Genomic DNA, 27,850 nt, shown 5'->3' on the forward strand with positions numbered 1-27,850 from the left:
AATTGCATATAATTTTAATACTGGTGATGAGGTGTGATGATGAAACCCTTATGCATTAAACCCTTATGTGTATGAGGCTGCTTAGTCGCAGGCCAGACAAAGAAGCCCATGCTACCTCCTGTCCACCAGCAAAAGCACCTACAATGGGCACACAGACATCAGAACTTGACATTGGAACGATGAAAGCTCAACTTGTATAACGAATGGCATTGTTGATTGTGGATGGCCGGGCTTGTGCGCATCGTTTGCCCGTGAAGGAGATGGCACCAGGATGGACTGTAGGACGATCCACTTCACAATGCACGGACATTGAAGCAGCTGGTTATGACCTGGTACCAGACACCACATGACTTTTTCAGATGTCTTGTGGTGTCAGTGTCAGCAGGTTAGAGCTGTTTTGGCAGCATATCAATAAGGGGTTGTAAAATTTTGGCTCATCAGTGTATAAACCGTTTTTCCAGAAAAGTTGGGACATTTTGTAAAACAATAAAGGCATTGGAAATCATTTTCTTCCTACTTTTGTAAGTTAATTAAAGATAATTAAAAAATCACAGACACTTCTTGGTACAGTGGTTGCCTAATGGGTAGAGGTGTGAGTTATCAGCTAGAAGGTTGACTCGACTCCAGCGGTACTGTACAATGACTGACCCTGCACTCTGACCCCGACTTCCAAAGAAGCTGGGGTATGTGGAAGAAGAATTTTACAGTACACATGTATACATATACACTGATCAGCCATAACATTAAAATCACTTCCTTGTTTCTATACTCACTGTCCATTTTATCAGCTCCACTTACCATATAGAAGCACTTTGTAGTTCTACAATTACTGACTGTAGTCCATCTGTTTCTCTGCATGCTTTGTTAGCCCCCTTTTATGCTGTTCTTCAATGGTCAGGACCCCCAGAGGACCACCACAGAGCAGGTATTATTTAGGTGGTGGATCACTCTCAGCACTGCAGTGACAATGACATGGTGGTGGTGTGTTAGTGTGTGTTGTGCTGGTATGAGTGGATTAGATTCAGCAGCACTGCTGGAGTTTTTAAATACCGTGTCCACTCACTGTCCACTCTATTAGACACTCCTACCTAGTTGGTCCACCTTGTAGATGTAAAGTCAGAGACGATCGCTCATCTATTGCTGCTGTTTGAGTTGGTCATCTTCTAGACCTTGATCAGTGGTCACAGGACGCTGCCCACGGGGCGCTGTTGGCTGGATATATTTTTGGTTGGTGGACTATTCTCAGTCCAGCAGTGACAGTGAGGTGTTTAAAAACTCCATCAGCACTGCTGTGTCTTATCCACTCATACCAGCACAACACACACTAACACACCACCACCATGTCAGTGTCACTGCAGTACTAAGAATGATCCACCACCTAAATAATACCTGCTCTGTAGTGGTTCTGGGAGATTGAAGAACAGCATTAAAGGGTGCTAACAGAGCATGTAGAGAAACAGATGGACTACAGTCAGTAATTGTAGAACTTTAAAGTGCTTCTATATGGTAAGTGGAGCTGATAAAATGGACAGTGAGTGTAGAAACATAGAGGTGGTTTTAATGTTATGGCTGATCAGTGTATATGACCAACATAGGCATTTCATCTGCCCTGGATCTAATACTGTTTTTTACAAACTGCCCCAACACATCTGGGCTCTCTTGACTTGACAGCAGTATGGCACCTGGCTGGACAAAAGGAAATAAATATAGTGTCAGCAAGTCATTGTTTAAATTGTATGTTTGGCAAACAGCAGGTTTCATAGAGACACACTAACCCTTTTTCAATATTAGCTTAAGGGTTGCACCATGCATCCTAACCCAGTTTTCAGACCCCATGTCGAAAAGTAGTAATTTTTTAGTATAACCGTTATTCTTTTTACTTCAAACCCACCCTATGTGTTTTTGCCCTAAAACTTCATTTTTAATTGGTTCAGTAGATCATTTGAGTAGAGTCCAGCATTAGTGGTTAGATAAAACAAATGGCTTTCTTTTGGCTTGCTGACACAGAGATGATATCTAATTGGAGAGGAGTCAATCTGATCACTAAATGCTATCAGTTTCTGCTACTAGTAAATGCTACTAGTTGCACCTATAGGCTCATGGCCTGTTGGTAGCAGAACTGAGATTCGAACTTGTGAGATGTCAGCACTGGTGGGTTAGCATGGTTTCTTGCTGCGCCACCCAAGAACTGTAACTTACCCTTTTCTAACATAAAATCTCACCAGTGTCCAAGATTGGTAATTGTTGCTGTGTTGTGGATAGAGGAGATGTACTGCCAATTAATTCCACCCAAAGAACAGGGGCAGTTTATATTTCCATGAAAGTATAAACTAGTATAATCATGTGTCTCTTTATTTTGTGTTTAGGTCATAATGTGAAGATCCTGAACGATACGATACGTAAACCCAGACTCAGACAAGATGAAAACGTCTAACCTTAGTCTTACTGCATGCTTCACCCTTGCCAATGAGACCAGTCATCACGTGAAATGTCCTTTTAATCTACCACAGATGGTGCTCATCATTCTGGGACTAAGTGTTCTAAGTCTGACCACAGTTATCGGGAATGTTCTGGTCATCGTCTCCATCAAGGTAAATAAGAGCCTCCAGACAATCAACAACTACTTCCTCTTCAGCCTTGCATGTGCGGACCTCATCATTGGTGTGTTCTCCATGAACCTCTACACAATCTACATTGTGGTTGGATACTGGCCTTTAGGGCCCATTATTTGTGACCTCTGGTTAGCTCTGGACTATGTGGCGAGCAATGCCTCGGTCATGAACCTTCTTATCATCAGCTTTGATCGCTACTTCTGTGTCACCAAGCCACTCACCTACCCAGTGAAAAGGACGACCAAGATGGCAGGTCTGATGATTGCAGCCGCCTGGATTTTGTCCTTCGTCCTGTGGGCTCCGGCCATCCTCTTCTGGCAGTTCATTGTGGGTGTTCGCACAGTGCGTGAACGCGAATGCTACATTCAGTTCTTCTCCAACGCTGTGGTCACCTTCGGCACAGCCATCGCTGCCTTCTACCTGCCTGTGGTCATCATGAGTGTGTTATACTGGCAGATATCCAAAGCCAGCCGTAGCCGCATCAAGAGAAGAGTCAGTTGCAAAGGGCCTGGAGTCAGCCAGGAGAACAGAACTCCTGCTCTCTCAAGCACCGCTGGGAATGGAGAGCAAAGCAAAGAACCGGAGGATATGCAAAAACAGAACACTGTTGGTTTTACTGCTATTATAGGTAAAGCTGATTTGATTTTAAAATGCTTTATTTATAAAGTCTTGGTCTTTGCTCCACAACTTTCTTCCACTAACTTACATTTAGCAAGCTGAACATTCTCTACTAGAAAGTGGAGAAACATTTCAAGATCAAAAATATTTGTGAAATAAATGCCTGCGCACATAGCAAGGGCTGTAAAAACTTGACAAATTTGGCGTGAAGAAACTCCAGTGAACACCTTTAGTCCCTGGTCATTATAGTTCCAACATTAGCGGACCTCACAAATCCTTTTCTGACTAAACGGGCACAAATGTTCACAGACACATTTTTAAAATGTTATGGAAAGCCTTCTCAGAAGAAAGAATGCTGTTGTAGCTGCACATGGCAAAGGACAACGACTCCATGTTGATGCCCATGGTTTTGGAATGAAATGTTTATGAAGTTATTGGTCAGCTGTCCACTTACTGTTGACTATATACTTTTTAGTCAACCCTAATCACTTATGAAGTATTTTTTTATTTTACTCTTTATTTTCATGTTTTTACCACCACTTTATCCAGCTTTCCTAAAATCACTGGACGCAGTGCAGTTGACACACCCCGCACAGCCGTCAATCCCGCCCAAAATAAAGCCTATCATGTCTATATGTAGACGCCCTACCAGCCAACAGCACCACCACCTGAGGATCATAGTTATATTAAATTAAAATGTAATTATAGGGAAAATTAGTGTTTCAGTCATTCTGGCACAGAAAAAAAGCTGTCGCAGACATTATTGAATCCCAAATTTACCATGACTTACATGTCTATTACAAGTTTATATAAAAATGTTACTTTTGCCCACAAGTCACCCATTGGCTTTACATGCCAAATCCGGTCATAAACTAAACAATTCCAGAAATTCAGGGAATTCAGTAATTAAGTCTGAAATTCTGCAAAACAATAAGAGTTTTGATTTTAGCTTGAAATGTTGCTTTGCATCAAAAACACTTTTATATGAATTGTCATAAATTAAATGACATTTTGAAGGTACCAGCTAAAAACTGTTTCAAAATATAGTGTTCTGTTAATTTTTCCTACCCCAGGTGAGGACAGAGAGAGTGAGAACGACTCCACATCTGGCAGTGCCATAGCTTCATCCAATCAGAGAGAGGAGGAGGGGGTTTCTAACAGTGACTTGACAGCCGTTCCAACCCAAACTTCATCGCAAGTGAAATCAAGCCATGCCAAACTGCTTTGCTTTGGAAATTCCTCTCAAATGACCACACATAACAGCTATAAACCTGCAAGTGAACAGACCGGCCATCACAAAGAAAGGCAAAGTCTGGTGGCCCTGATCCTCATGCCCCCGAACAGGAAAAAGAAAAGGAGTGGGTGTTCCAGGGAGAGGAAGGTTACAAGAACCATCATGGCCATCCTTTTGGCCTTTGTGATTACATGGACCCCGTATAACGTCATGGTGTTGATCAACACTTTCTGCTCTATCTGCATCCCTAATTCTATGTGGGTCTTGGGCTACTGGCTCTGCTACATTAACAGCACGGTTAACCCAGCCTGCTACGCCCTGTGTAACGGCACCTTCAAGAACACCTTCAAGAAGCTGTTAATGTGCAAGTATAGAAACATTCGAGCAGCCAGATAAAGGCAAGGCTTTTGAAGGTCAGCGATGGGTGAACGTACATTGTAAACTATTGTAAAATTTATCAAAAATGTGAATGTAACCTCTTAGTTTACACCAGGCTAGGAGCAGGAGGTGACACTGCATGCATATTTAACCCTGTTCATAAGAACCCCATCCTTTTAGACCTTAAAAACCAATTGCAGAACTGTATGGATGTCTTTAAATGGATTTGTTGTGGCTTTGCTTAAATATATTCTATTGTTTTTAAGCATTTAACTATAAAGTGAAGAGAATATGGGAACTGCAGAAACCCAGATTCAGAAATAGTTTGTAGGCCTTAAACTGTCATATGTAAGTTTAATCAAAGCCATGTAAATGATTACATAACCTTTCTGTAGCAAATAGGGCTTCAAATCGCTTGCTCATCTTAGTAAGAAATAGAACTGAATATCTGTGAATAATGCACTATATGGACTATATTAATACAAGTATTGGATATTAATATTAATATATACGTATTTGAATACCCCAAATAAATGTATGTGTTTCAGGTGTAATAAATCAATTATATAAAGGACATTATATGCTTCGAACTTTGCACCAACAGTTTTTGGAAGGCCCTTTCCTGTTCCAGCATGTCTGTGCCCCTGTGCACAAAGCAAGCTCTATAACGACAAGAAGACAACTTGGTTTAAAGAAACTCCAGTGGCCTGCTTATTTGTAATGAACTGGAACCCAAACCCAAACCCACCACAAAAGTATTAATGTTGTTTATGTGCACCAGAGACCAAATCCACCAAGAGCAGAAAAGAGCTTAACACCTGCACAGCTCTGGCAGCTGGACTGGCGTGAATTTAAAGTGTTGAAATGGTGCAAGTGGAGCGGATTTGCATGTTACATGTATTAAAACAATGCAATGATGCAGTGAATATTTAACTGTTTAACATGTGATGACATGAAATAGATAAATAAAACCCAACACTGTTGCATAAGACCCATAACCTGTTGCAGACTGTAAATATCATTGACATTCATAAACAAACTGGCTTGTAAACCACCACAAAAATATGAAATGTCCATGTTCACACAATACACCGATCAGCCATAACATTAAAACCACCTCGTTTCTACACTGGCTTCATTTACCATATAGGAGCACTTTGTAGTTCTACAATTACTGACTGTAGTCCATTTGTTTCTCTGCATGCTTTGTTGGCCCCCATTCATGCTGTTCTTCAATGGTCAGGACCACTACAGAGCAGGTATTATTTAGGTGGTGGATCATTCTCAGCACTGCAGTGACACTGACATGGTGGTGGTGTGTTAGTGTGTGTTGTACTGGTATGAGTGGATCAGACACAGCAATGCTGATGGAGTTTTTAAATACCTCACTGTCACTGTTGGACTAAGAATAGTCCACCAACAAAAAATATCCAACCAACAGCGCCTCGTAGGCAGCGTCCTGTGACCACTGATGAGGGTCTAGAAGATGACCAACTCAAACAGCAGCAATAGATGAGCGATCGTCTCTGACTTTACATCTACGTGGACCAACTAGGTAGGAGTGTCTAATAGAGTGGACAGTAAGTGGACACGGTATTTAAAAACTCCAGCAGCATTGCTGTGTCTGATCCACTCATACCAGCACAACACACACCACCACCATGTCAGTGTCACTGCAGTGCTGAGAATGATCCACCACCTAAATAATACCTAATCTGGGGTGGTCCTGACCATTGAAGAACAGGGTGAAAGCAGGCTAGAAAGGTATGTAGAGAAACAGATGGACTACAGTCAGTAATTGTAGAACTACAAAGTGCTTCTATATGGTAAGTGGAGCTGATAAACTGGACAGTGAGTGTAGAAACAAGGAGGTGGTTTTAATGTTAAGCCTTACCTTTGTAAACATGGCACCATGTTCACAGCTAATCTGAGCTCACACAAGTGTTGCAGAACCAGCACATTCTCATGCCTGGATTGCTTTTTTAATGAGATCCTTTTTTTACAGTGAAAGATAAAACAGTTCTGGCACGATTCACTAAAATGCATGTTTAACTTGTATGGTTTGCAAAGGTTTAACAAGAATGGGTGTGTATGGGTGTGACAAGAATTAAATGAATACTCCAGTGTTTCCAACATAATTTCTGTTTCTCTAGATTATGCTGTTTTTTTTTTTACTGAGAAAATCGTGAAAAGACACATTATGCTTCCAACTTTGTGGCAAGAGTTTGTGAAAGGCTCTTTCCTGTTCCTGTGCCCAAAAGTGCACAAAGCAAAGTCCATAAAACATGATTTAACGAGTGTGGGTGAACTCTGGTGACCTGCACTTGACCCTAAGCCAGTTTTACACATTTAGGTTGATTTGGAGCAATGATTGTGAGCTAGGCCTTTTTGTTATGTCAGTGGCTGACCTCAACAATGATCATTTGACTGAATTATTCCTTTTGGCTGCTCATGCTCATAGGGGTCACCACAGGATTTAAACTGGTATTTGATCTTACCATTACACTACTCTAGCTCACCACTGCTTTCTTGACTTATTGGACACTTATTCCCACAGAGAAAGAGAGGGCTACTATATATGAATCCCAGTGGTGTTGTTGGCCGGCTGGGCATACACAGACATGATTGGCTATGTTTTTTGTTTTGTTTCCCGGTGAACCGGACATGTTTTTCTTTTTTTCATTTACCTCTGCTGACAGAGCTTGTCATTGGTTTACTTTTGTGTACTCTCCACTAATCTGCTTCGGAAGCTACTATCATGCAAAGGACTAAGCTTTCAAATCTATCATGGATTAAAACAGCTAAGTAATGAGAAGTGTTGCAGGACTGTCTGTAATCTTGAACATGCTATAAACTGTCCTGAGATCAAGCTTCACTATAATTTCAACAACATACCCTTGTTTAATGCCAAAGGAGTTTATCATGTTCATTATTTAAATCCATATTTCAGTTTTTGCAAAAATATTTCAAAGCACTGTCGAACCTTTTGCAACCTAAATTATGGATTAACATGCACCACTAAACAAGAAAGATCATGTTCATATTTTTATAACTAATCTGCCATTATCTTTAGTATCTGTTCAATCTGACTAACATCTCATTAGCACACTGCTGACACACCACTATTATTCACTTTAACCTCCTGTACAGTGTTTCTTAAGCTTCTTTTTAATCCTAAAATAAATTTACAGCATTTTAAGTTTCCCCACACTCTCAGGACACAACCTTACACTTAACTAATGTGTTATATTGTGATTTTTAAACCATGGAAGCTTTTAATAGTCGTTGATTTTTGCTGCATCCTTTACATTTAAGTGCTACATGCTGTGTAACTATACTGTCGGTGCGATTTGAAAAGCAGCTATTTTTAATTTTTTTAAAATAAATTTTTACCCCTTTTTCTCCCCTTTTAGCGCATCCAATTGTTCAATTAGCATCGTGCTTCCTCTCTGTCTATGCCGAACCCTGCCCTGACGGAGGTGATTGAAGCTAACCCGTATCCCCTCCGAAACACGAGCAGCAGCCAGATGCATCTTTGCCACCCACACATTGACGAGTTTGGCGCCACCTAGCGTTGCATGCGGAGAGACACACCCTAAGGGCACCCTCTCCCATCTCTGTGTAAGCGCCTCCAATCAGCCGGCAGAGAACGCAATCGCATTCTGACAGAGAGAGACCCACATCCGGTTCCTTGTCCCACCCCCCACATGAGCAACCGGCCAATCGTTGCTCATATAGCCACTCAGCTTCGAACCGGTAAAGCAAGGCTGGATTCGATACCACGTTCTCAGAATCCAGCCCTGGTTGCAGCGCGTTTCTTTTTACCGCTGCGCCACCTGAGCGGCAAAAGCAGCTATTTTTAATCAACTCTGCCTTTATGAGACATAAACTAGCTTATATATTTTTTTGTTTTCACTCATTATTGTGCCAAAGTTCTGAAAAAGTCTGGCACTGGAAGACAGTGATACTTACCATGATTACCATTTTTCTTAGCTAATAATGCTTGAATATTTATCTTGTTCAATCCACACCAAATTGATAAAAGTCAGTATTCTTGATGTCAGTCTTAAGATGTTTGCAATAAATCATAAAGTAGTTACATTTTGTAGATGCTGGATTATTCTGGATTATTATTATATTATATATTTATATATAAAAAAATAAGCATGCCATTTCAAAAACAAATTTAATTATATAGCATAGGAAAATAGACTTCCAAATGTTTTCTTACCAATAAATTGACTGTATATTCTTTTTTTTCTACAAAGCTTTAAATTGCATAAGTTCAGCTTAATAAGAAGGAATGATAAACGTCTTGTTTTTAAAAAAAAAAACATGATAAAACTGTTTACTTTAAACACTGATCCATAATCATAAGAGCATTAATAACGCTCTCAGGATGAGGCTAATACTTTAAGGCATTGACAAAATGTTTTGTCTGTATAATAAAGGTAAGCTATTTCTGAACTGCTCCTTAAAACGCCCTAAAACAATTAAGACTATCAACTTACTATTAAAAGAGCATTTCAAAATATATGCTATTAAACAATTTAACTGAAGGGTGTTCAGCGATCTTATTGCGTAACACTCAACTACTAAACATTTCTTCATATTTTACAATAAAGACATGGTGACAAAATCATGTGAGGTAGCAAAAAGTCAAAAGTGATGATGCTTGATCAGGCATCACCTAACTCGTTCCCCCTCAGTCATTTCCCAAAGCCCCAAGTTCAACACTTTAAGGCACGGAAGCTGTGTTATCCGCTCCAGTCCCCTTTTGGTGATTTTGGTGCAGCCATACAGGTCGATTCCGGTCAGCTGGGTCAGATGATCAGCAATGAGCTCTAAGCCCTTGTCCGTGATGCGCACACACTGCCCGATGTTAAGCGTCTTCAACTTGTGCATCTGCCGCACCATCCTGTTGATGCCATCGTCGCTGATGTGGCAGGAGCAGAGTGAGAGTGACTTTAGCTGGTAGAGTCCCTGGGCGATGTAGGCCAAGCTCTGGTCTCCCACTTTGTCGCAGAACGAGACATCTAATCCGAACAGTCGAAGTGACCCCATGGACAGATGCATGATGCCTGTATCGCTGATGTTATCGCAGGAGCGCAAGTTCAATGTCCAAAGTTGAGTCATGTTGGACAGATGAATCATGCCAGCATCCGAGATTCCTCCACAGAAGCTCAGATTCAGAACTTTCAGCTTGCTTAGCCCCTTGGAGATGTGCTTTAAGGACAAATCTGTAAGTTTTTGACAGTCCTGTAAGGTGAGATTCTCCAAGCCGAGGCAGCCCTCAGCAGCACTGCGAGTCATCCCTGCCAGATGCCCGATGCCCACATCAGAGACGTGTCGGCAGCTGCGCAGATTCAGACTTTTGAGTCTGTGCAAGCCCCATGCAATTAGGAGCAAACCGGTGTTGGTGATGTTGCTGCATCCACCAAGCTCCAGGAACTCCAGGTTCTTCAGATACTGGGCAATTCGTCCAAGGCTGGAATCTGTTATCTGCTTACAGAGGCTGAGGTTAAGGATCTTCAAGCAAGGAATGTCCTGCACAAAAGCATGACCAAGTCCATTGTCTGTTAAATTGTAGCATCCACTCAGGTTGAGGCTCTCGATGTTTGGCATGCCCTGAATAACATAACTTAGACTGCGCCTGAGACTCAGGATCTGGACTTTTTTGATTCCTCGGCTCTGTAGACTGGGAAACAAGGACGGGTTTGCTCTTCTGAGATGTAGTTTGGCTTCCACGCCTCTCCACACTGATTTGTGGTAAGATGCATCTCTCCAGGCCACGCAAACCTGCGCAACTCGGCCTTTACCTTTAACATCCAGATAACTGAAAATCATGGCCAAGATTTCTGGAAAGAGGCTTGAAACGTGGGTCTCCATTTCAGCCAAACTTAACGTCTACTCCACCTAATAGTAAAGTTATTCAGCCAAAGCATTTAAACATCACCAATAAAGTTCAGTCCTTTTTGGATTTATAAATCACTCATCTTGGCGCAGTTGCTATAGTGGATCCATACAGACGTGATAACATTTGATTCCCGAAGTATCCAGTCAACGTCGGTAAAGCTAGCTAAGCTAACAAACAAGCTAGCGTTACCACTGTTACACAGGCCGCTTTTAAAAAGTCCAGTTTGTTTCCACCAAATGCTGCAAAAGTGTTTTATAAAACAATTTTACTATTCAAACCCGGCATAAAAACTACTACATTTAACTTAAACATATAAAAAAAACAAACCGCTTTTGGCAATGCGGAATTAACACAGATACTTCCCGGCCATTATGGCTTCACCTAGATTCCATTCCAAATCACTTAACACCTCCTATAATAGGGCACAACACAGGCTTTCACATAATGGGTATTACGCCCTACCAAGTGCACTTTCTATTTAACATGGCTGCATTTGTAACGCAACCTTTAACGTCTCACTTCCGGCAGCCTTTGTCTGCCTCAGCGAGTGTATTTATCTCAATAAAAACACAAAACTCATAGTTAAAAGTGTTTATTGTTTATGTTACAAAAAACTAAATGTTCAGCAAACTATAAGATAAAAATAAAAACAAGCTTATTTTATTGGCCGTTTTTATCAAAAACGCTGCATGCTGTCTATAATAGTGCTACCGGCTACAAATGAATGCATTTCACTCCCTACTTAGTGCACTTATTTAAGGGCTGCACTTAGGACGCAACATAAAGCGTCAGAATTTTGTGCTCGAAAAAAATAACATTTAAAAAACATATTTTGTGGGCAATTAAACCAGAGTTTCAAACAAAACAATACACACTGCATAAAATAATTCACTAGACACTACTAGTGCACTTCTAAATAGGCATTTGAGAGGACTCAACGAATTATCATTTTCGGCCATCTTTCTCTGCTTTTCAAACCTCAAAATATGTTTTAATTTATCGAAAAAGCTCTATGACTAAAATAAAACGCACATATTATACAAAGAAAAAACTAATTCTACAAATTGTAAATAAATTAATTAATAAAACTGCTTCCGGCCTTACAGAATTAACAGGTAGACATCTCAAATCAGCTCAATCCTAAATCATCCCACACTGACTACAAAATAGCACATTTCATATTGTAACAAATTCACTTTATATTCACACTAAATGCAAATGTTAAAGGAGCAAACAAAGTGGAAAACAAAAGATTTAACACAATGTGATCAAAGCAAGTGTAAAACAAGGCCAAGAAAACAACATTTGAAAGACAGTGTCGAACTGGCTTGTTTACATTGCTTGTTTAAGAAAAAAGCTAAACAAATTCTATATCACATAATACAAAATTAACCAGAATCACACAGATACCAACAAAGAGCATATATAAAAACAAACTACATTGTTAAAATGTAAAAGCTAGTTTAAGAACTTCCACACTAACACAGTACTTAAAAATGTAAAATTAAAATTTTTACACAATCCTATAAAATGTTAGACCTTACGAGGACTTCATATGTGACCTAAAGTGTCCATCATTTTTCCTATAAAAATTTAAACAAATCAGCTATTTACAATCAAAATTGAGTTCCATATTTTCAAAAAGCCATACAATGATTTACAAATCAAGAAAGATGTGATCAGGGAAACTGTTCTAACGCTAAATCACATTTTGAATCCAATACAAAACTACATATTTGCAATAAAGTTAAATGTTACAGCATCATGATTAAAGTATGTTTGTGTTCTATGTTAATATATATGATCATTATCACCTTAGTCAACATTAGAAGCATTCACAGTATAAAATGTCAGTCAATGTGTCAGAAATTACATTCTATCCAAAATTACTTAGTTGTTACCAAATACAATGCAAGCGAGTACATCGATAATTATTATTGTTTTTAATTCTTTTACAATTAGTTCATTTTGCATATTACAAATATTATTCAGTGCTAATAGGCAATCTGATTTATTTTTGTGCCTTATTTAGATAAGTATGCTTAGTTTAGATTTTTTATTTAGTTTGCAGAATAATTAGAGTTGGCTATACCAATTTGTGTTAATGTATATTATAAACTGATCTGTATATTAATTATTTCAGCTTTAAAAGTACTAAATACATGTATGTATTTTTATGTAATACATTAATAAGCACAGTTAAGAATGTTGAGAGTGTGTTCATACGTTTTCAGTTATAATTATTTGGCCCAGTCCTGTTCGTAAGTATGAGTGAGTATGGGTGGGTGATTTTGTAATGCTCTGCCATAGACCTGCATCATCTCCAGGGTGTTTTTCCACCTTCTTTGAGTCAAGACTGAGGTAATATTTTAAAAATAAATCTACTTAGTGTATGTTTACTAATTCCCTAATGCTATGCTAGTTATAAAATCTCATAAAAGTCAGAAAACACCATTTAATTAGCAGAGCAGAACAACTTCATGCTTTTTACCTGAACGATAAACTGTCCAAGCAGAACTTTTTAACATTTATGTAACAACATACAAAAACAAAGTAGAAACTTTGTAAGAAATGTAAAAAATACATCCACAGTATGTATACGGATAAAGTCAAAGATTTGAATATTACTGTAATGGCATACACGTCATGGCAGTCCTGGGGTTTCAGGATTTCTACAACTGGTCAGATATTTACATAGTGAAACTTTAATTGTTAATATGGTGATGTAGAAAGTTCTATAATGTCATTTACCATTGTGCAGTGGCCTTATACTTTCACAATAGTAATATTGCTAGAGACTAGATATTGTTCTCAATCAGCAAGCTTTACATTGTTATGGTCTTGTCCCGGCAATGAACTGCAGTTAAGGTTTAAGGTGCCACATTTCGGAGCATGGATGGAGGTCTTTAAGCCCATGGCAATGTAAAGCTCGCTTCACTAGAACAGCTTAACCAATGTACTAGCAGCTTCTAATTTGTAGTAGACACGTTGGTAGTGGTTCTTGGATTATATCTATTAATTGGGGGAAAGTCTTTCCCAGCACAGGGGGACTTTTTTGTTTGTTTTTAAGAGTGCCATCAAACAAGCCCTATTTATATGGACATACAAATTCACCAGCTGTAGTCAATAATAACCACAACCAAGTCAAAATGCCATTTTACATCAAGTTGCTGTATTTTTTTGACCCAGCAGGACCTTTAGAAAAATCACACTTAAGTCTATGAAATGACTTCATATATTTTCCAAGCATTTGTTCATTTAGTCTTAAAAGAAAAAAAGAAAAGACTACCAGAGCAGCTACATGTCACCTATGTGTGTATGTAAAATTCTGACTGCAACTGTATAAAGGCAATATTTTAAAAATGATTGGTTTCCAAATTAAGGCCAGATGAGGAGTTGGAATGCAAAGTGTGCATTTTGTGATAATATGTAACAAACGCAGAGTATTGTGACAAAAAATGAAAGATTAAACATGTCCTTGGCAGAGAAGGCAATCCTGTACTGTGCATTGTGAAAGTTCCTTTTAAATACAATGTTGTTATAATAATTTAACCCTTCAAAAAAGTTTGGCAATCAATGTGAAAATGTTGTTTTGGCACGTGGTAATATATAGTGTCTTGAACCAATCTAAAATAACATTCACAGCTTGTAGAAGAAAAGTGGAGCGTATTGAAATCAGCTCGTCTTTCTGCCTGTGCCGAAAGACTCTGAGCGACAGTGGGAAAAGTCGATGAAAATCCCATCCTGATCGGACTCCATCGAGTCCACGCCCTGCATGACGATAGTTTCTGGGCTGGAAGAGCAGCTCGTGGGTGAAGACAGGGTTTTATCAGTCTCAGACATAGACGTCTGGGTGTGTAAAGGTCCTGTAGAGTTCTGGATGAAGATGGAGGGTAGGATAAGTGCCGGCTGTGGCCCGGCGGCTCGTTTCGCTGTGGGTAGGGTTAGCTCGTGAGAGTTTTCCAGAGACAGTCTGGGTGTAGAGCTTGTCTCTATGCTGTTTGAAAGTGGGTAGCCTGGCTTCTCTATACAGGAGGAGACCTCGCAGGCTGAGTGCCGTCGGATTCCTACGCTACCCACCGAGCCTACCTCAGAGTCATACTCTGCCACGGGCGTGAGCATGGGGATGTTGTAGCTCTTGGAGCGCACCACCGAGTTGGTGGCAAGGATTTCAGCAGGCTTGGTCCAGCTCCAGCGTGTTTCTGTAACAGTACAGAGTTTTACACTGTTATCATAATACATGATCACAAACGAGCCAAAACGTTCTGACCACCTGCCCAATGCTGTCTACACAGCGTTAAGCCCCTGAGGCATGAACTCCCCTTTAGGGTAATCTCAGCTATCTGGCACGAGGATGTTACCAGCTGGTTCTTTAACTTCTTTATATTGTGAGGTGAGTCGTCATTCAGTGCATCATGATGACATCTTTTCACCGGGTAAATTATGCCAATGTCCGGCCGCCCATATGAACTATGAGAAAACAGTATTTATTGGATCAGACATCCTTCCTCCGACGCTTCGATGATTAGTTCCGACTTCTGCAGCTCCTCTGTTGGTCCGTACCAGACGCCATAGCCTTCATGTCCTCTGATATCAATGACACTTCGTATGAATAAAATTTAACAATAAAGTTTAGCATCAAAATCTCTACAATATGAACCATAGTAGCCCTTCTGTGGGTCAGTACAAGATTTGACAGTCTTTATTGGTATCAGATCTGGACATCAGAGCAATGGAAGAAAGTTGCCTGGTCAGACATATCCTGTCCATGAATATGTGGACAGCTGGTTTGGGTTCATTGTTTACCCTCAGAAAAGATGGCAACAAGATGCACTGTAACGTCTTGGTACCTTCAGATGTCTTGTGGAGTCCATGTCCTGGCAACTCAAAGCCTTTTTGACTGCACATATAAGGGTGGTCCTAATGTTTTGGCCTAAGACTGTATATTTATGGTATAATTTTTTTTACTACAGTTAATTCTTTCTGATGGGGTAAATGTTGGTGTTGCTGGCCACAATATGCATGTATGAAGTAATGTAACTACCTGGTGCAGGAATGTCTCCCATTTCTACATCAACTGGATGCATTTGGTTTAGATTGCCCCAATTACAAGGCTGTGGCAGCTCACACTTCCACATGGTTAAGAATCAAAAAGGTATTTTTTACACGTGTGTAGGCCTATAGTTTCAAGTTTCAAGCTTCAATCATATTGTAGATTTTTTTTCATTTAAACAAGCATTCATATATTATCCATGTTTAATAGAATATAAACCTTTAATATTTTACAGTGTTCCTGTGCCTCAATCTAATCTAAAAAAGTCTTAGATGATTTTGAGAACCAAATGTCATGCGCACAGCTTGATATAAGTTAATGAAGCAGCTAAAGGAAGTCTTTATTAAACCTGCTGAGGTTTATTTTCTAGTAAAATGTTGCCAGTCAGACAGCAATCATTACACATGTTTGGTTCATATATGACAATGTCACTTTGATACAAAGTTTAAAACGTAATGTCACATATTGACACAAGCCAAGTTCTCACCGATAACACAGGAGCAGTGGGCAGCGTCACAGTCGTGTGCACACAGGCCATGCGTACCAAGGTAAGGCGAAACCACCTTCTGCAGGAGCGACTCCAGTTTTAGATATTCCTCTGTCACACCTTGCGATTCATGGACACCCTGTATCACACAGCATATTCACTGACCAGGTTGCAGAAAAAAAAATACATGCACAACAGTAAGGGGTTTCTGTCTGTTTTGTACCTGTAGGACAAGAAGCATTTGGACAATGGAGGGGGGGACACGGGCACGTGGTCGTGACAGAGCCTCGTCAAGCTTCATGTTCAGCGTAATAGTGTTCCTGAAGAGCAGCAGAGCCAACTGGCGAACCGATGGCTCTTTGCCCTGAGTGGTACAATATAGTGTTATGTCAACAACAGCAATCTAACCAAATTTTAGACAGTACTCACATTTTGTCTATGGTTTCTACCTTGACCCAGACAACACAAACAATGCATCAAAACAAAACACAAAACGAAATATACTTAATTAATATAATGGTGGCAATCTGGTCCCACTGTGCTTTACAGGATATAACATAAAGCCTCCATTAGATGTGTTTGTGTACAAGTTCATTTAATGTTTATGTGCCTGTTAACATTCTTTATTTAATTATTATAATTTTACCCTGGTCTACTAGAGAGTCTGATCATCCAACTGACTGTAGTGTAGAATAACAAACCACAAGTGCATAGACACTGAATGTTTGTTTGTTTGTTTGTTGTTTAACGCCATGTTTACACATTGGTTATTCTCATGGCAGGATAGGTACCTAACAGTTGTACAGTTTATTTATTAATGTTCTTTGTCTACTGTCCTTTCTGTGTTTAGTTCTAGATGTGTACTATCAGTCCTGTATTTTTCAAAAAATTGATCAGTGTCTCTGTTTTGGTTTTGTTAAAAATTTCAGTCATTGTATTTGGCATTGCAAGTCTTTGTCGTTCTATGTTATATTTAGTACACTTTGTCAATACATGTTCAATGGTTATTTGTGTATTGCATTGTTCACATATCGGTGGCCGTTCTCCCTTCACCAGGTGTGTATGTGTTAGGCGAGCGTGCCCAATACGACATCTTATATATGTCGTCTGTTCCAATCTCTTCCCAGTCGGTAGTTGTGGTCGTGTTTGTATGTTGGGGTGGATGTTGTAAAGTTTGTTGTTTTTGCTTTTCCCACTCTTTTTGCCACATATTTGTAATATAGGTAGTGATTGTTTGTTTTAGATCTGATGGGGGGAGTTTGCAGTTTACAGCTTTTCCTCCTGTTGTTTCTTTTGCTAAACGATCCACTTTTTCATTTCCCTCAATGCCGCAGGTGTCCTGGGATCCAGCACAGTCTGATGTCATAATTCTGATTGTGGAGTTCTTTTAGTTTTTTTTGTATTTCGTTCAGGATTGGATGATGGAGTGATAGTGTTTCCATTTCTTGGAGGCAGGACTGAGAGAGTGTGCAGATTAGTGTTTTTTGTAAATCTGATCGTTCAATGTATGTTATCGCCATTTGTAGAGCGTGTGCTTCTGCTGTGTAGCTTGAACTGTTTAATGGGAGGGTTTCCTTTTACTTCATGTTGTTTGACTGCATAGACACTGAAGTGTGGCACAAAGGGGCACAAATTCCAACAGACACACTCCAATGTCTTGTGAAAAGACCTCTTGGTGTTGGATTAGGATATTCAACAAGCTCATGGTCAGGTGTCCAGATACTTGTTGCCATATAGTGTGTGATGTCTCACAGCTTGTAAGGAACTCTGTTACATTTTTGTTATGGCTGTGTGGAGTTTGCATGTTCTCCCCGTGTCTGTGTGGGTTTCCTCTGGGAGCTTCGGTTTTTTTCCCCATAGTCTCCCATAGAGGTGAATTGGAGACACAAAATTGTCTGTGACTGTGTTTGACATTAAAGACTTGAACTGATGAATCTTGTGTAACCAGTAATTACCTGTCCTGTCATGTATGTAACCAAAGTGTGTAAAACGTGACATTAAAATCCTAATAAATACATAAAATACTGTAAGCATTTGATAATAGTTTAGATTATAGAAAGAAGTGGACCAGATAGAAACAGAGCAGATGGAGTGGATTAGACTACCTGTACTGGGTGGAAGATGGCTTGTAGCATGGACAGGACATCACAAAAGAAAAAGTCCCAGGTCTCAGCCAAAGAGTCAAGTAATTTCTGACCTGCAACAAAATACTAGGTGTTGATAACACAAATTCTTCTATTTACATTTCATGTGAATAAGTTCATTACAATAATGAAGTGTGTTATTACAAGGGGTGGCATGTCTATAGGATTTAATTTGATTACCTTCATAGAATCGTATCTTGTCTCTCAGAATGACCATGCCTTTGGTTAACAGCTGGTTCTGAATAAAGAAGCAAGGAGAAGGTGATGAGAGCTGTTGAATGATTTACTGAATAAGAACATTGTCTCAAACATGCTTCACCATGCCGCCGTACCTGCAGGTACTCCGTGAAAAAAGAGCCCAATTCAGTCTTCAGTAGCTGCCTGGATAAAAAAAAAAAAAACAGGCCATGTGATTAAATGCGATGCATAAGACAAGCTGATAACTGTGGTATTTTGTAATGTATATTCTTTTATTTGCCCTTTTTATTAACTGTGGCTATTAGGAGTTGTGCAACAGCACAAATCAGCACAGTACAAAGTAAACGCTGCACTTGTGCCCGGCTGTCCACATGATCTGAAAGAAAACAGCGTTAGTCGACCCGCTATTGCTCCGATTTCCAGCTTTAATGTGAGAATGTTGTAGGTGCTTTTGACACTAAACAGGAGTTAGCAAGGGCACTTTGACAGACACGCGAGTACACAGCCTTATACACCAATCAGCCATAACATTAAAACCACCTCCTTGTTTCTACTCTCACTGTCCATTTTATCAGCTTCACTTACCATATAGAAGCACTTTGTAGTTCTACAATTACTGACCGTAGTAGTGTGTTAGTGTGTGTTGTGCTGGTATGAGGGGATCAGACACAGCAGCGCTGCTGGAGTTTTTAAATACCATGTCCACTCACTGTCCACTCTATTAGACACTCCAACCTAGTTGGTCCACCTTGTAGATGTAAAGTCCGAGACAATCGCTCATCTATTGCTGCTGTTTGAGTTGGTCGTCTTCGTCATCAGTGGTCACAGGACGCTGTTGGCTAAATGTTTTTGGTTGGTGGACTATTCTCAGTCCAGCAGTGACAGTGAGGTGTTTAAAAACTCCATCAGCATTTCTGTGTCTAATCCACTCATACCAGCACAACACACACTAACGCACCACCACCATCTCAGTGTCACTACAGTGCTGAGAATGACCCACCACCCAAATAATACCTGCTCTGTGGTGGTCCTGTGGGGGCCCTGACCATTGAAGAACAGGGTGAAAGCAGGCTAAAAAGTATTTAGAGAAGCTGATGGACTACAGTCAGTAATTGTAGAACTACAAAGTGCTTCTATATGGTAAGTGGAGCTGATAAAATGGACAGTGTGTGTAGAAACAAGGATGATGTTATGCCTGATCACAGCCTCATACACAGAAGGGTTTGATGCACTGCATGTTGTGACACATTCACAAATACCAATATTAAAATGATCTGCACCTGAGCTACAGGAGCTCTTTTGTTGTTTTGTACCAGACGTCACTTCAACACTCGTCTGGTCATAATGATTTGGTCGTTATCAAAGACACCCAGTCTTTATGCTGATCATATCTGCTGCATTCAACACACAAATAACCATCAGCCCAACATTTAATATACAGTGTATCACAAAAGTGAGTACACCCCTCACATTTCTGCAGATATTTAAGTATATCTTTTCATGGGACAACACTGACAAAATGACACTTTGACACAATGAAAAGTAGTCTGTGTGCAGCTTATATAACAGTGTAAATTTATTCTTCCCTCAAAATAACTCAATATACAGCCATTAATGTCTAAACCACCGGCAACAAAAGTGAGTACACCCCTAAGAGACTACACCCCTAAATGTCCAAATTGAGCACTGCTTGTCATTTTCCCTCCAAAATGTCATGTGATTTGTTAGTGTTACTAGGTCTCAGGTGTGCATAGGGAGCAGGTGTGTTCAATTTAGTAGTACAGCTCTCACACTCTCTCATACTGGTCACTGAAAGTTCCAACATGGCACCTCATGGCAAAGAACTCTCTGAGGATCTTAAAAGACGAATTGTTGCGCTACATGAAGATGGCCAAGGCTACAAGAAGATGGCCAACACCCTGAAACTGAGCTGCAGCACAGTGGCCAAGATCATCCAACGTTTTAAAAGAGCAGAGTCCACTCAGAAAAGACCTCGCGTTGGTCGTCCAAAGAAGCTGAGTGCACGTGCTCAGCGTCACATCCAACTGCTGTCTTTGAAAGATAGGCGCAGGAGTGCTGTCAGCGTTGCTGCAGAGATTGAAAAGGTGGGGGGTCAGCCTGTCAGTGCTCAGACCATACGCCGCACACTACATCAAATTGGTCTGCATGGCTGTCACCCCAGAAGGAAGCCTCTTCTGAAGTCTCTACACAAGAAAGCCCGCAAACAGTTTGCTGAAGACATGTCAACAAAGGACATGGATTACTGGAACCATGTCCTATGGTCTGATGAGACCAAGATTAATTTGTTTGGTTCAGATGGTCTCAAGCATGTGTGGCGGCAATCAGGTGAGGAGTACAAAGATAAGTGTGTCATGCCTACAGTCAAGCATGGTGGTGGGAATGCCATGGTCTGGGGCTGCATGAGTGCAGCAGGTGTTGGGGAGTTACATTTCATTGAGGGACACATGAACTCCAATATGTACTGTGAAATACTGAAGCAGAGCATGATCCCCTCCCTCCGGAAACTGGGTCGCAGGGCAGTGTTCCAGCATGATAATGACCCCAAACACACCTCTAAGACGACCACTGCTTTATTGAAGAGGCTGAGGGTAAAGGTGATGGACTGGCCAAGCATGTCTCCAGACCTAAACCCAATAGAACATCTTTGGGGCATCCTCAAGCGGAAGGTGGAGGAGCGCAAAGTCTCGAATATCCGCCAGCTCTGTGATGTCGTCATGGAGGAGTGGAAAAGCATTCCAGTGGCAACCTGTGAAGCTCTGGTAAACTCCATGCCCAGGAGAGTTAAGGCAGTTCTGGGAAATAATGGTGGCCACACAAAATATTGACACTTCAGGAACTTTCACTAAGGGGTGTACTCACTTTTGTTGCCGGTGGTTTAGACATTAATGGCTGTATATTGAGTTATTTTGAGGGAAGAATAAATTTACACTGTTATATAAGCTGCACACAGACTACTTTTCATTGTGTCAAAGTGTCATTTTGTCAGTGTTGTCCCAATTAAAGATATACTTAAATATCTGCAGCAATGTGAGGGGTGTACTCACTTTTGTGATACACTGTATACCTGACAGTCACATGCACAACTGTTATGAAATGTTTTTGAAGGCTTGTCTGATTTTATTGTTCTTATTATTCTAATTATTTTCTTGTTTCATGGATTACGTACATATTTACCTTTTTTTTTTTTTGTATTGACTCATTTTTTACTCAACAACATTACTCAACACAACATAGAATTCGACCAGGGATCCAAACTGTTGCACAGGACTGTAGTATTTGTGCGGCACAGCTAAATACCGTTCATTACCACAGCTGCTGACGTTACATTTTGTGTGGATTGGTGACCAAGATTTACTCTGGAAAAAAAGTGAATGATTTAACAGTTTGCAATAATTTTCATAGATTTATATTAAATCAATGACATATAAATTAAATGTAATTACTAATGCATATTGAATTCAATTTCAGAATTTAATCTCAAGATAATACGCTAGCACACCAACACCGAGATTTTGAGCTCCCGGGTTCGAATCACAGCTCTGCTACCAGTCGGCTGGGCGCTCTCTAGCAGGCATAATTGGATAATGCCTGCAGCAACAAAATTGGCTTCAAGTCTGCTGGGTGGAAAAGACTGGACTAAGGAGTGGGGTTATTAACGCTGTGTAAGGACCTTGGTTGCCCAGGGTGTCTGTACAGAAAGTGAAGGAGCGCAGAAATCAGGGCGTGGCTTACACACCCATGCACAAATCCATCAAAGTATGGGTGAATAAGAAAGGCGTACACGTCAGAGAAAGTGTGTGTCAGGCGAATATACACCCTCTTTGGATGCCATCGGGGTCCCCAGCAGCGGACTGGCTATGATAAATTAGGAGAAAAGGGGGTAAAAATGCATAAAAAGAAAATGAGAAAAAAGTCAGTGGGAGCGATGTTTCCCAGGATGCATAGTGCCACTGACTGAAAGGTGTAAATAAGGGTGCTTAGAATTATAAACAGTGACCAGTGTGGTTCTGTGCAACGTTTGCTTTAGGTTGCGTCATGTTTTGTGCACTTGTTGCAAACTACCATTTAGTTGTATTGTGTTGTTTTTGTTTGGTCTAGCCCAATGTTTGGTGTAAGTCAGTTTTGGAGTAGACTCCTGCTCCGCCCGGTTTAATAAAAGAGCATAAATACGATTCCTGTTGCCTCGTCCTTGTCTGCGTCAACGGCACAATCTGTCAAATAAATTTATGTTTATATTTTCCTGTTTCATATGACATTGCATTGTGTAACGTGGGTTGTAAATCAAAATTAAAATGCAAATGAAATTGATGTAAACTGATGTAAATACATTGTAAAAGCATCATAACAATATATCAATTTGTATAAGCAATATAGCAGTTGGCCATTGTTTCATCTACTGCTGCTAATTTCCACTCCTGACAGAGGAGGGCTGTGACTAACACACACCCCCTCTGGTATGTGTGCAGTAGCAGGTCCGCTTCTTTTTCCCTGCACAAGATGTGGAGATCTGTATCGTGCACAGAGAGTTGCGCACCATACTTCATTATCAGCTTGAAATGAAATGTCAGCTCTGGTGTGCTAGCATGTTTTACAGCTGCACCAATGGAGCGCCCTACATTTTTTATTATTTAAACTAGTAAAAGAAAGTGCATTTAAACCACAATCTGATTTGAATGCTATTAAGTATAAAACAAATGGAAAGTAGAACTAATATGACTCACCTCACACCTTCATTGAGTGTATAGAGCTCATTATCAGCTAAACCCTTCTTCTGGAAAACTCCAATAACTGCATTGTGAATGCTACAATAAAAATAGAATCAGAACAGAATTTATTATTATTATATCCTAGATGCACTTTTAATACACCTTTAAGTGTTTAAGTGTGGAATTACACCTGCTATTGTATAACCGATTCAAGAATAAAAACATGCAGGTTACATATTAGAACATTCAGAGTGAAGGTCACCTGTTCCAAGTGGCGTTTGGCCCTGATCCTCGTTCCTCCAGAGACGACTTCTCGTTCTTTCCTTGCTGACTCAGGTTCGGGGAGCTTACCAGCTTCAGCCGGTACAGAGTCCTCATGGTAATGTGAAAGAGAAACAGAACAGTTTGTCCGAGCTAAGTTCAAGTAACAAGGAGTAAACATGACCCAGAATGACAGGGAGGAGGGAGGAGAAAAGTAAGGAGGGGAAGTGAAAGTGGAGGCTAATGGCATCAAGTTCCCTTTAACATAAAATGTTTTAATGGAAACATCCTTCCATTTACACATACAAGTGTTACATAGGCTGTGTGGCCAAAAGTATGTGAACACCTGACCATGAGCATGTCAGATATTCTAAAGCCAATGGCTTTAATATGGAGTTGCCCAATGCAGCTCAATGCAGCTCCAACAGCCTCTACTTTACTGTGAAGGCTTTCCACAAGATTTTAGTGTGATCTAGTCTGACCCATGGGAATTTGTACGCATTCACTTAAAAAAGCATTAAGCTTAGATGTAAGCTTAGACTTTGTTGGTTGTTGGTTGAGAAGGCCTGACTCACAATAAATCTTTCAATTAATCTGAAAATTATTCGGTGGTGTTAAGGTCACGGCTCTGTGCTGGCCGTCAGAATGCCTACACACCAAACTGATCAAAACGTGTCTTTATGGATCTCACTTTGTGCACAGTGGCACTGGGTGTGGCTGAAACATTTGAAATGAATAATTAAAAGTGGTGATTAAAATCTTTTGGCCATTTAGTAAATACGTAGCATACAAGCCATCTAACAATTACATCGTACTGTATATACAAGTAAAACGTTGTGTGTGGGGGGGTTTTAATACTAGGGGGAGTATTTGATCACTAATGTTCATCCAGCAATCAGGTTGGCAGTGAAGGGTTTTTTAATTTCTAAAGAGACAAAATGTTTGAATAGCACTTAATTAAAAATATAATTATGCATTAATTATGCAACTATGCATGTTAATCATTTCTGTAAAATGGGCTTTTGGGTGGTGCAGTTTGACTCACAGAGGTGCTACCGGATGATCCGGTATCTACACGGATATGATTGGCTATGCCTGAAAAGGGGAGGAGCCTAGAGTTTAGGAGGTGCACTTATATGGCTGACACATTTGAACTGAATAATTAAAAGTGGTCATTAAAATTTGACCATTTAGTAAATAGCATACAAGCCATAGAACAATTACATAGTACTGTATATAGAAGTAAAACGTTGTGTGTGTGTGTGGGGGGGGGGGGGGGGGGGGGGGGGTATTTAATACTAGGGGGAGTATTTGATCACTAATGTTCATCCAGCCACTAGCAATCAGGTTAACAGTGAAGGGTTGTTTACTTTCTATACAGACAAAATGTTTGAATAACACTTAGAAAAGCCACAGAACCAAAGCAAACACCTTAAACACCCCTGTCGGTACAAGTGGAAAGTTTATGGAAAAAAGACTGGTGGATCACGCTAGACTCTACAGTGTGCTCTCAGACTAATGAAAGAACCAGCATTTGGTCAAAAAGAGTCACACAATGGCCTGAAAACAGCAGGAACAACAGTTACACAGTAAACAAAAAGCAACAAACAGCGCTGCATTGCAATTAAATCTATTCCTACACCCTACACAAAATCTTATCTTATCAGAAAAAAACTAGACGTTTTGACTAGATGCCCCCAAATAAATCAAGGTCTCTAACCCCCAATTTCCAGACATTAATCCTGTTAAGAATATAAGTAGAATTTCTAAACTGCAAGTCCATCAGACTTGTAACCTTAAATTTGAAAATTGCTTGCCAGGACAAAAAAGTGAAACACAAGCCTGAAAAAAGCTCATTATGTCTAACCGTAACTGCCTCATAGCTGAACTTGCTGACAATAGTTGTTTTACAACAAAGTGCTTGTTATTCTTTGTCTGAGTCCTTTTTTGCCATATCGAGTTCATTTTAAATATATATTTATGTATGCTTACAGACACATTTTTGGCATTTAACTCAACAGGCAACATGCACACATTTGAAGAGGGTATTTAAATTAGTGGTGTTTTAAATGACAAAAAATTAATCCCAGTTAATAAATTACTACATCTGAAAAATGTTCACTTGCATTTTTATTTGCCCGTTAACATTATTTTACTATACTTACCAAGACAGAAAAGAGAGAGCAAAAGAAAAGTATTTTAGAATTAAAGTATATTAAAAATATATAATTATGCATTAATTATGCAATTATGCATGTTAATCATTTCTGTAAAATGGGCAAATGGGTGGTGCAGTTTGACTCACAGAGGTGCTACCAGATAATCAGGTATCTACACAGATATGATTGGCTATGCCTGGAAAGGGGTGGGGGTGGGGGGTTGCGTTTGGGAGGTGCACTTATCAGGTATGTGGAGTCAAATACGACAGCAGCAGAAAGAAAAAAATCTGTAAACTAAGCAACCTTCAGTTTATCTTTGACCCACATATGAAGCTCTGTGACCCATTTACTTGTTGCATAAAGCATGAGGAAATATGCTCCTGCAGTTCATTTTACAAATACTAGAAGAATAAGTACAGTGTGATGTAATAGCAGGCTAACAGAGAAAAAGCAGGGTAATGTAAGAGCTAATTTTGCTCTGTTTAATTCTGATCAGGGATTTTACAGTCTGCACATTTTAGTTCAAATAAACACTGAAAATAGAGGCTCTAAATACGAAAGTGACTAATTATTTATATTTCGAAGACATTTATATGCAGATTGTAGGTTCTATCATGTATGCAATCCAAGCATGTAGCTGTTTAAGGAGCCGATTGTGATACAAGGAGTTTTAACCACAACCAGGTGCATGAAAGACAAGGGTAAAGATATATATGACAGGCTAGTAGCAAGGACGGATTAAGGATAGTCTGGGCCCCTGGGCAAAGAGTTGCCCAGGGCCCCCTCCAAAAACATAAATAGATTAATACATTAAACCAGAGTTTCTCAACCTTTGCTCAGTCACGGCACCCTTTAAAAGTGTTCAAAATATTGGGTTGCCCCAGTCTACAATGTATTGAAAGGCACTTCATCTCTGCGTCCCTCCTCGCACCACGCCCCCCTCCCCTTGGTGAACCAGTTCTCGGTTGCATATGATAGGCACTGCTACCGCCACACCCCCTCCCCCTTGGTGGAGCAACACTCGATCGGCGGCACCCCCCCCCTCCCCTTGTAGGGTCAGCAAGTACAGTGGCTTGCCTGGCAATCCCTAGAGCATCAAGGGCCCATGGTGAACGACTTCTGTAGAAGTCTAGGGGCCCCAAAAGCATGGCTAGGGCCCCCTAACCTCGAGGGCCCCTGGGCGCTGGCCCCACTGGCCCGGTCAGTAATCCAGCCATGGCTAGTAGTGCTAGTAGTTTAAAATGCTAGAAGGGTCACTAATCGTTTCACTCCCTTTCTTAACTGCTTATTCAATCAGGGTCGCAGGGGGGTGCTGGAGCCCAGCTTTTCAATGGGTCAGTCCATCGCAGGGCAGACACACATACACACACCTATTCACTTATAGAGCAATTTAGTATCTCCAATTAACCTGACTGCATGTTTTTGGACTGTGGGAGGAAACCGGAGCTCCTGGAGGAAACCCACGCAGCCACGGGGAGAACATGCAAAGTCTGCACAGAAAGGACCTGCACCGCCCCACCTGGGGATCAAACCATGGACCTTCTTGCTGTGAGGCGACAGTGCTACCCACCGTGCCGCCCCACTAATCATTTAAATGGTCTTAGACTACCAAATTACTTATGCAGTTTTCATCAAGTTTTTAAGGGGCACCTCATACTTTAACTAAACAATATAGCACATATAACAAAACCATTTCAATTTGTGATTTAAAAAAGCATAACCATGCAGCATATATGATATGCACTGATGAGCCAAAACATAGAAATTAATTATTTGGTAACAGGTGAGTTATCATGATTGGGTATATAAAGAGGATACAAGAAAAGATGGGTCATGGCTCAACATTTAGTTCCAAACCATATAAAAAAAATAGTCAATCATTGAGAACATTTCTCAATGCAAGATTGCAAATAATTTAGGTCTATCACCATCTACTGTACATAATTATGTGAAAAGAATTTGGGAATCCGGAGAATTCTATTACACAGATAAAACAAAACATCATGTAAATGCAGAAATGCTGCTGCATTCTTGCTAAGTGGTAAATCAATTATATAAAATA

The 27,850-nt window shown here is 40.2% G+C and overlaps 3 protein-coding genes across 3 annotated transcripts; 1 reads left to right on the forward strand and 2 right to left on the reverse strand.

Annotated features, from left to right (window-relative positions):
* Nucleotides 1-2,510: 2,510 nt before the first annotated feature.
* chrm2b (cholinergic receptor, muscarinic 2b) lies at nt 2,511-4,860 on the forward strand. The gene is made up of 2 exons (XM_063000053.1): nt 2,511-3,222; nt 4,304-4,860. Exons 1-2 carry the CDS (start codon nt 2,511-2,513, stop codon nt 4,858-4,860), a joined length of 1,269 nt encoding a protein of 422 aa, XP_062856123.1.
* Nucleotides 4,861-9,072: 4,212 nt separating this feature from the next.
* Nucleotides 9,073-11,110, reverse strand: fbxl14a (F-box and leucine-rich repeat protein 14a). Its single transcript, XM_063000054.1, has one exon. It carries the CDS (start codon nt 10,729-10,731, stop codon nt 9,529-9,531), a length of 1,203 nt encoding a protein of 400 aa, XP_062856124.1. The 5' UTR covers nt 10,732-11,110; the 3' UTR covers nt 9,073-9,528.
* Nucleotides 11,111-14,429: 3,319 nt separating this feature from the next.
* prr5a (proline rich 5a (renal)) lies at nt 14,430-27,150 on the reverse strand. The gene is made up of 9 exons (XM_063000055.1): nt 27,140-27,150; nt 23,631-23,750; nt 23,384-23,464; nt 18,776-18,824; nt 18,624-18,681; nt 18,405-18,496; nt 16,523-16,663; nt 16,300-16,438; nt 14,430-14,961 (listed from the first exon to the last, which is right to left on the reverse strand). The coding sequence occupies exons 1-9, from the start codon at nt 27,148-27,150 to the stop codon at nt 14,435-14,437; spliced, it is 1,218 nt and encodes a 405-aa protein (XP_062856125.1). The 3' UTR covers nt 14,430-14,434.
* Between the last annotated feature and the right edge of the window lie 700 nt (nt 27,151-27,850).

Source organism: Trichomycterus rosablanca, chromosome 8 (assembly GCF_030014385.1).
Source record: "Trichomycterus rosablanca isolate fTriRos1 chromosome 8, fTriRos1.hap1, whole genome shotgun sequence".
In the NCBI taxonomy this organism is placed as follows: domain Eukaryota; kingdom Metazoa; phylum Chordata; class Actinopteri; order Siluriformes; family Trichomycteridae; genus Trichomycterus; species Trichomycterus rosablanca.

What these genes read in the sequence shown, in the direction of transcription:
- chrm2b (XM_063000053.1), top strand. Translation starts at nt 2,511, where the DNA reads ATGGTGCTCATCATTCTGGGACTAAGTGTTCTAAGTCTGACCACAGTT. An exon ending in GCAAAAACAGAACACTGTTG is followed by an intron (nt 3,223 to 4,303) that starts GTTTTACTGCTA and finishes TTCCTACCCCAG; the next exon opens with GTGAGGACAGAGAGAGTGAG.
- prr5a (XM_063000055.1), bottom strand. An exon ending in CCAAACGCCACTTGGAACAG is followed by an intron (nt 23,465 to 23,630) that starts GTGACCTTCACT and finishes TTTTTATTGTAG; the next exon opens with CATTCACAATGCAGTTATTG. An exon ending in AAATGCTTCTTGTCCTACAG is followed by an intron (nt 16,439 to 16,522) that starts GTACAAAACAGA and finishes TGTGTGATACAG; the next exon opens with GGTGTCCATGAATCGCAAGG.
- fbxl14a (XM_063000054.1), bottom strand. Translation starts at nt 10,731, where the DNA reads ATGGAGACCCACGTTTCAAGCCTCTTTCCAGAAATCTTGGCCATGATT.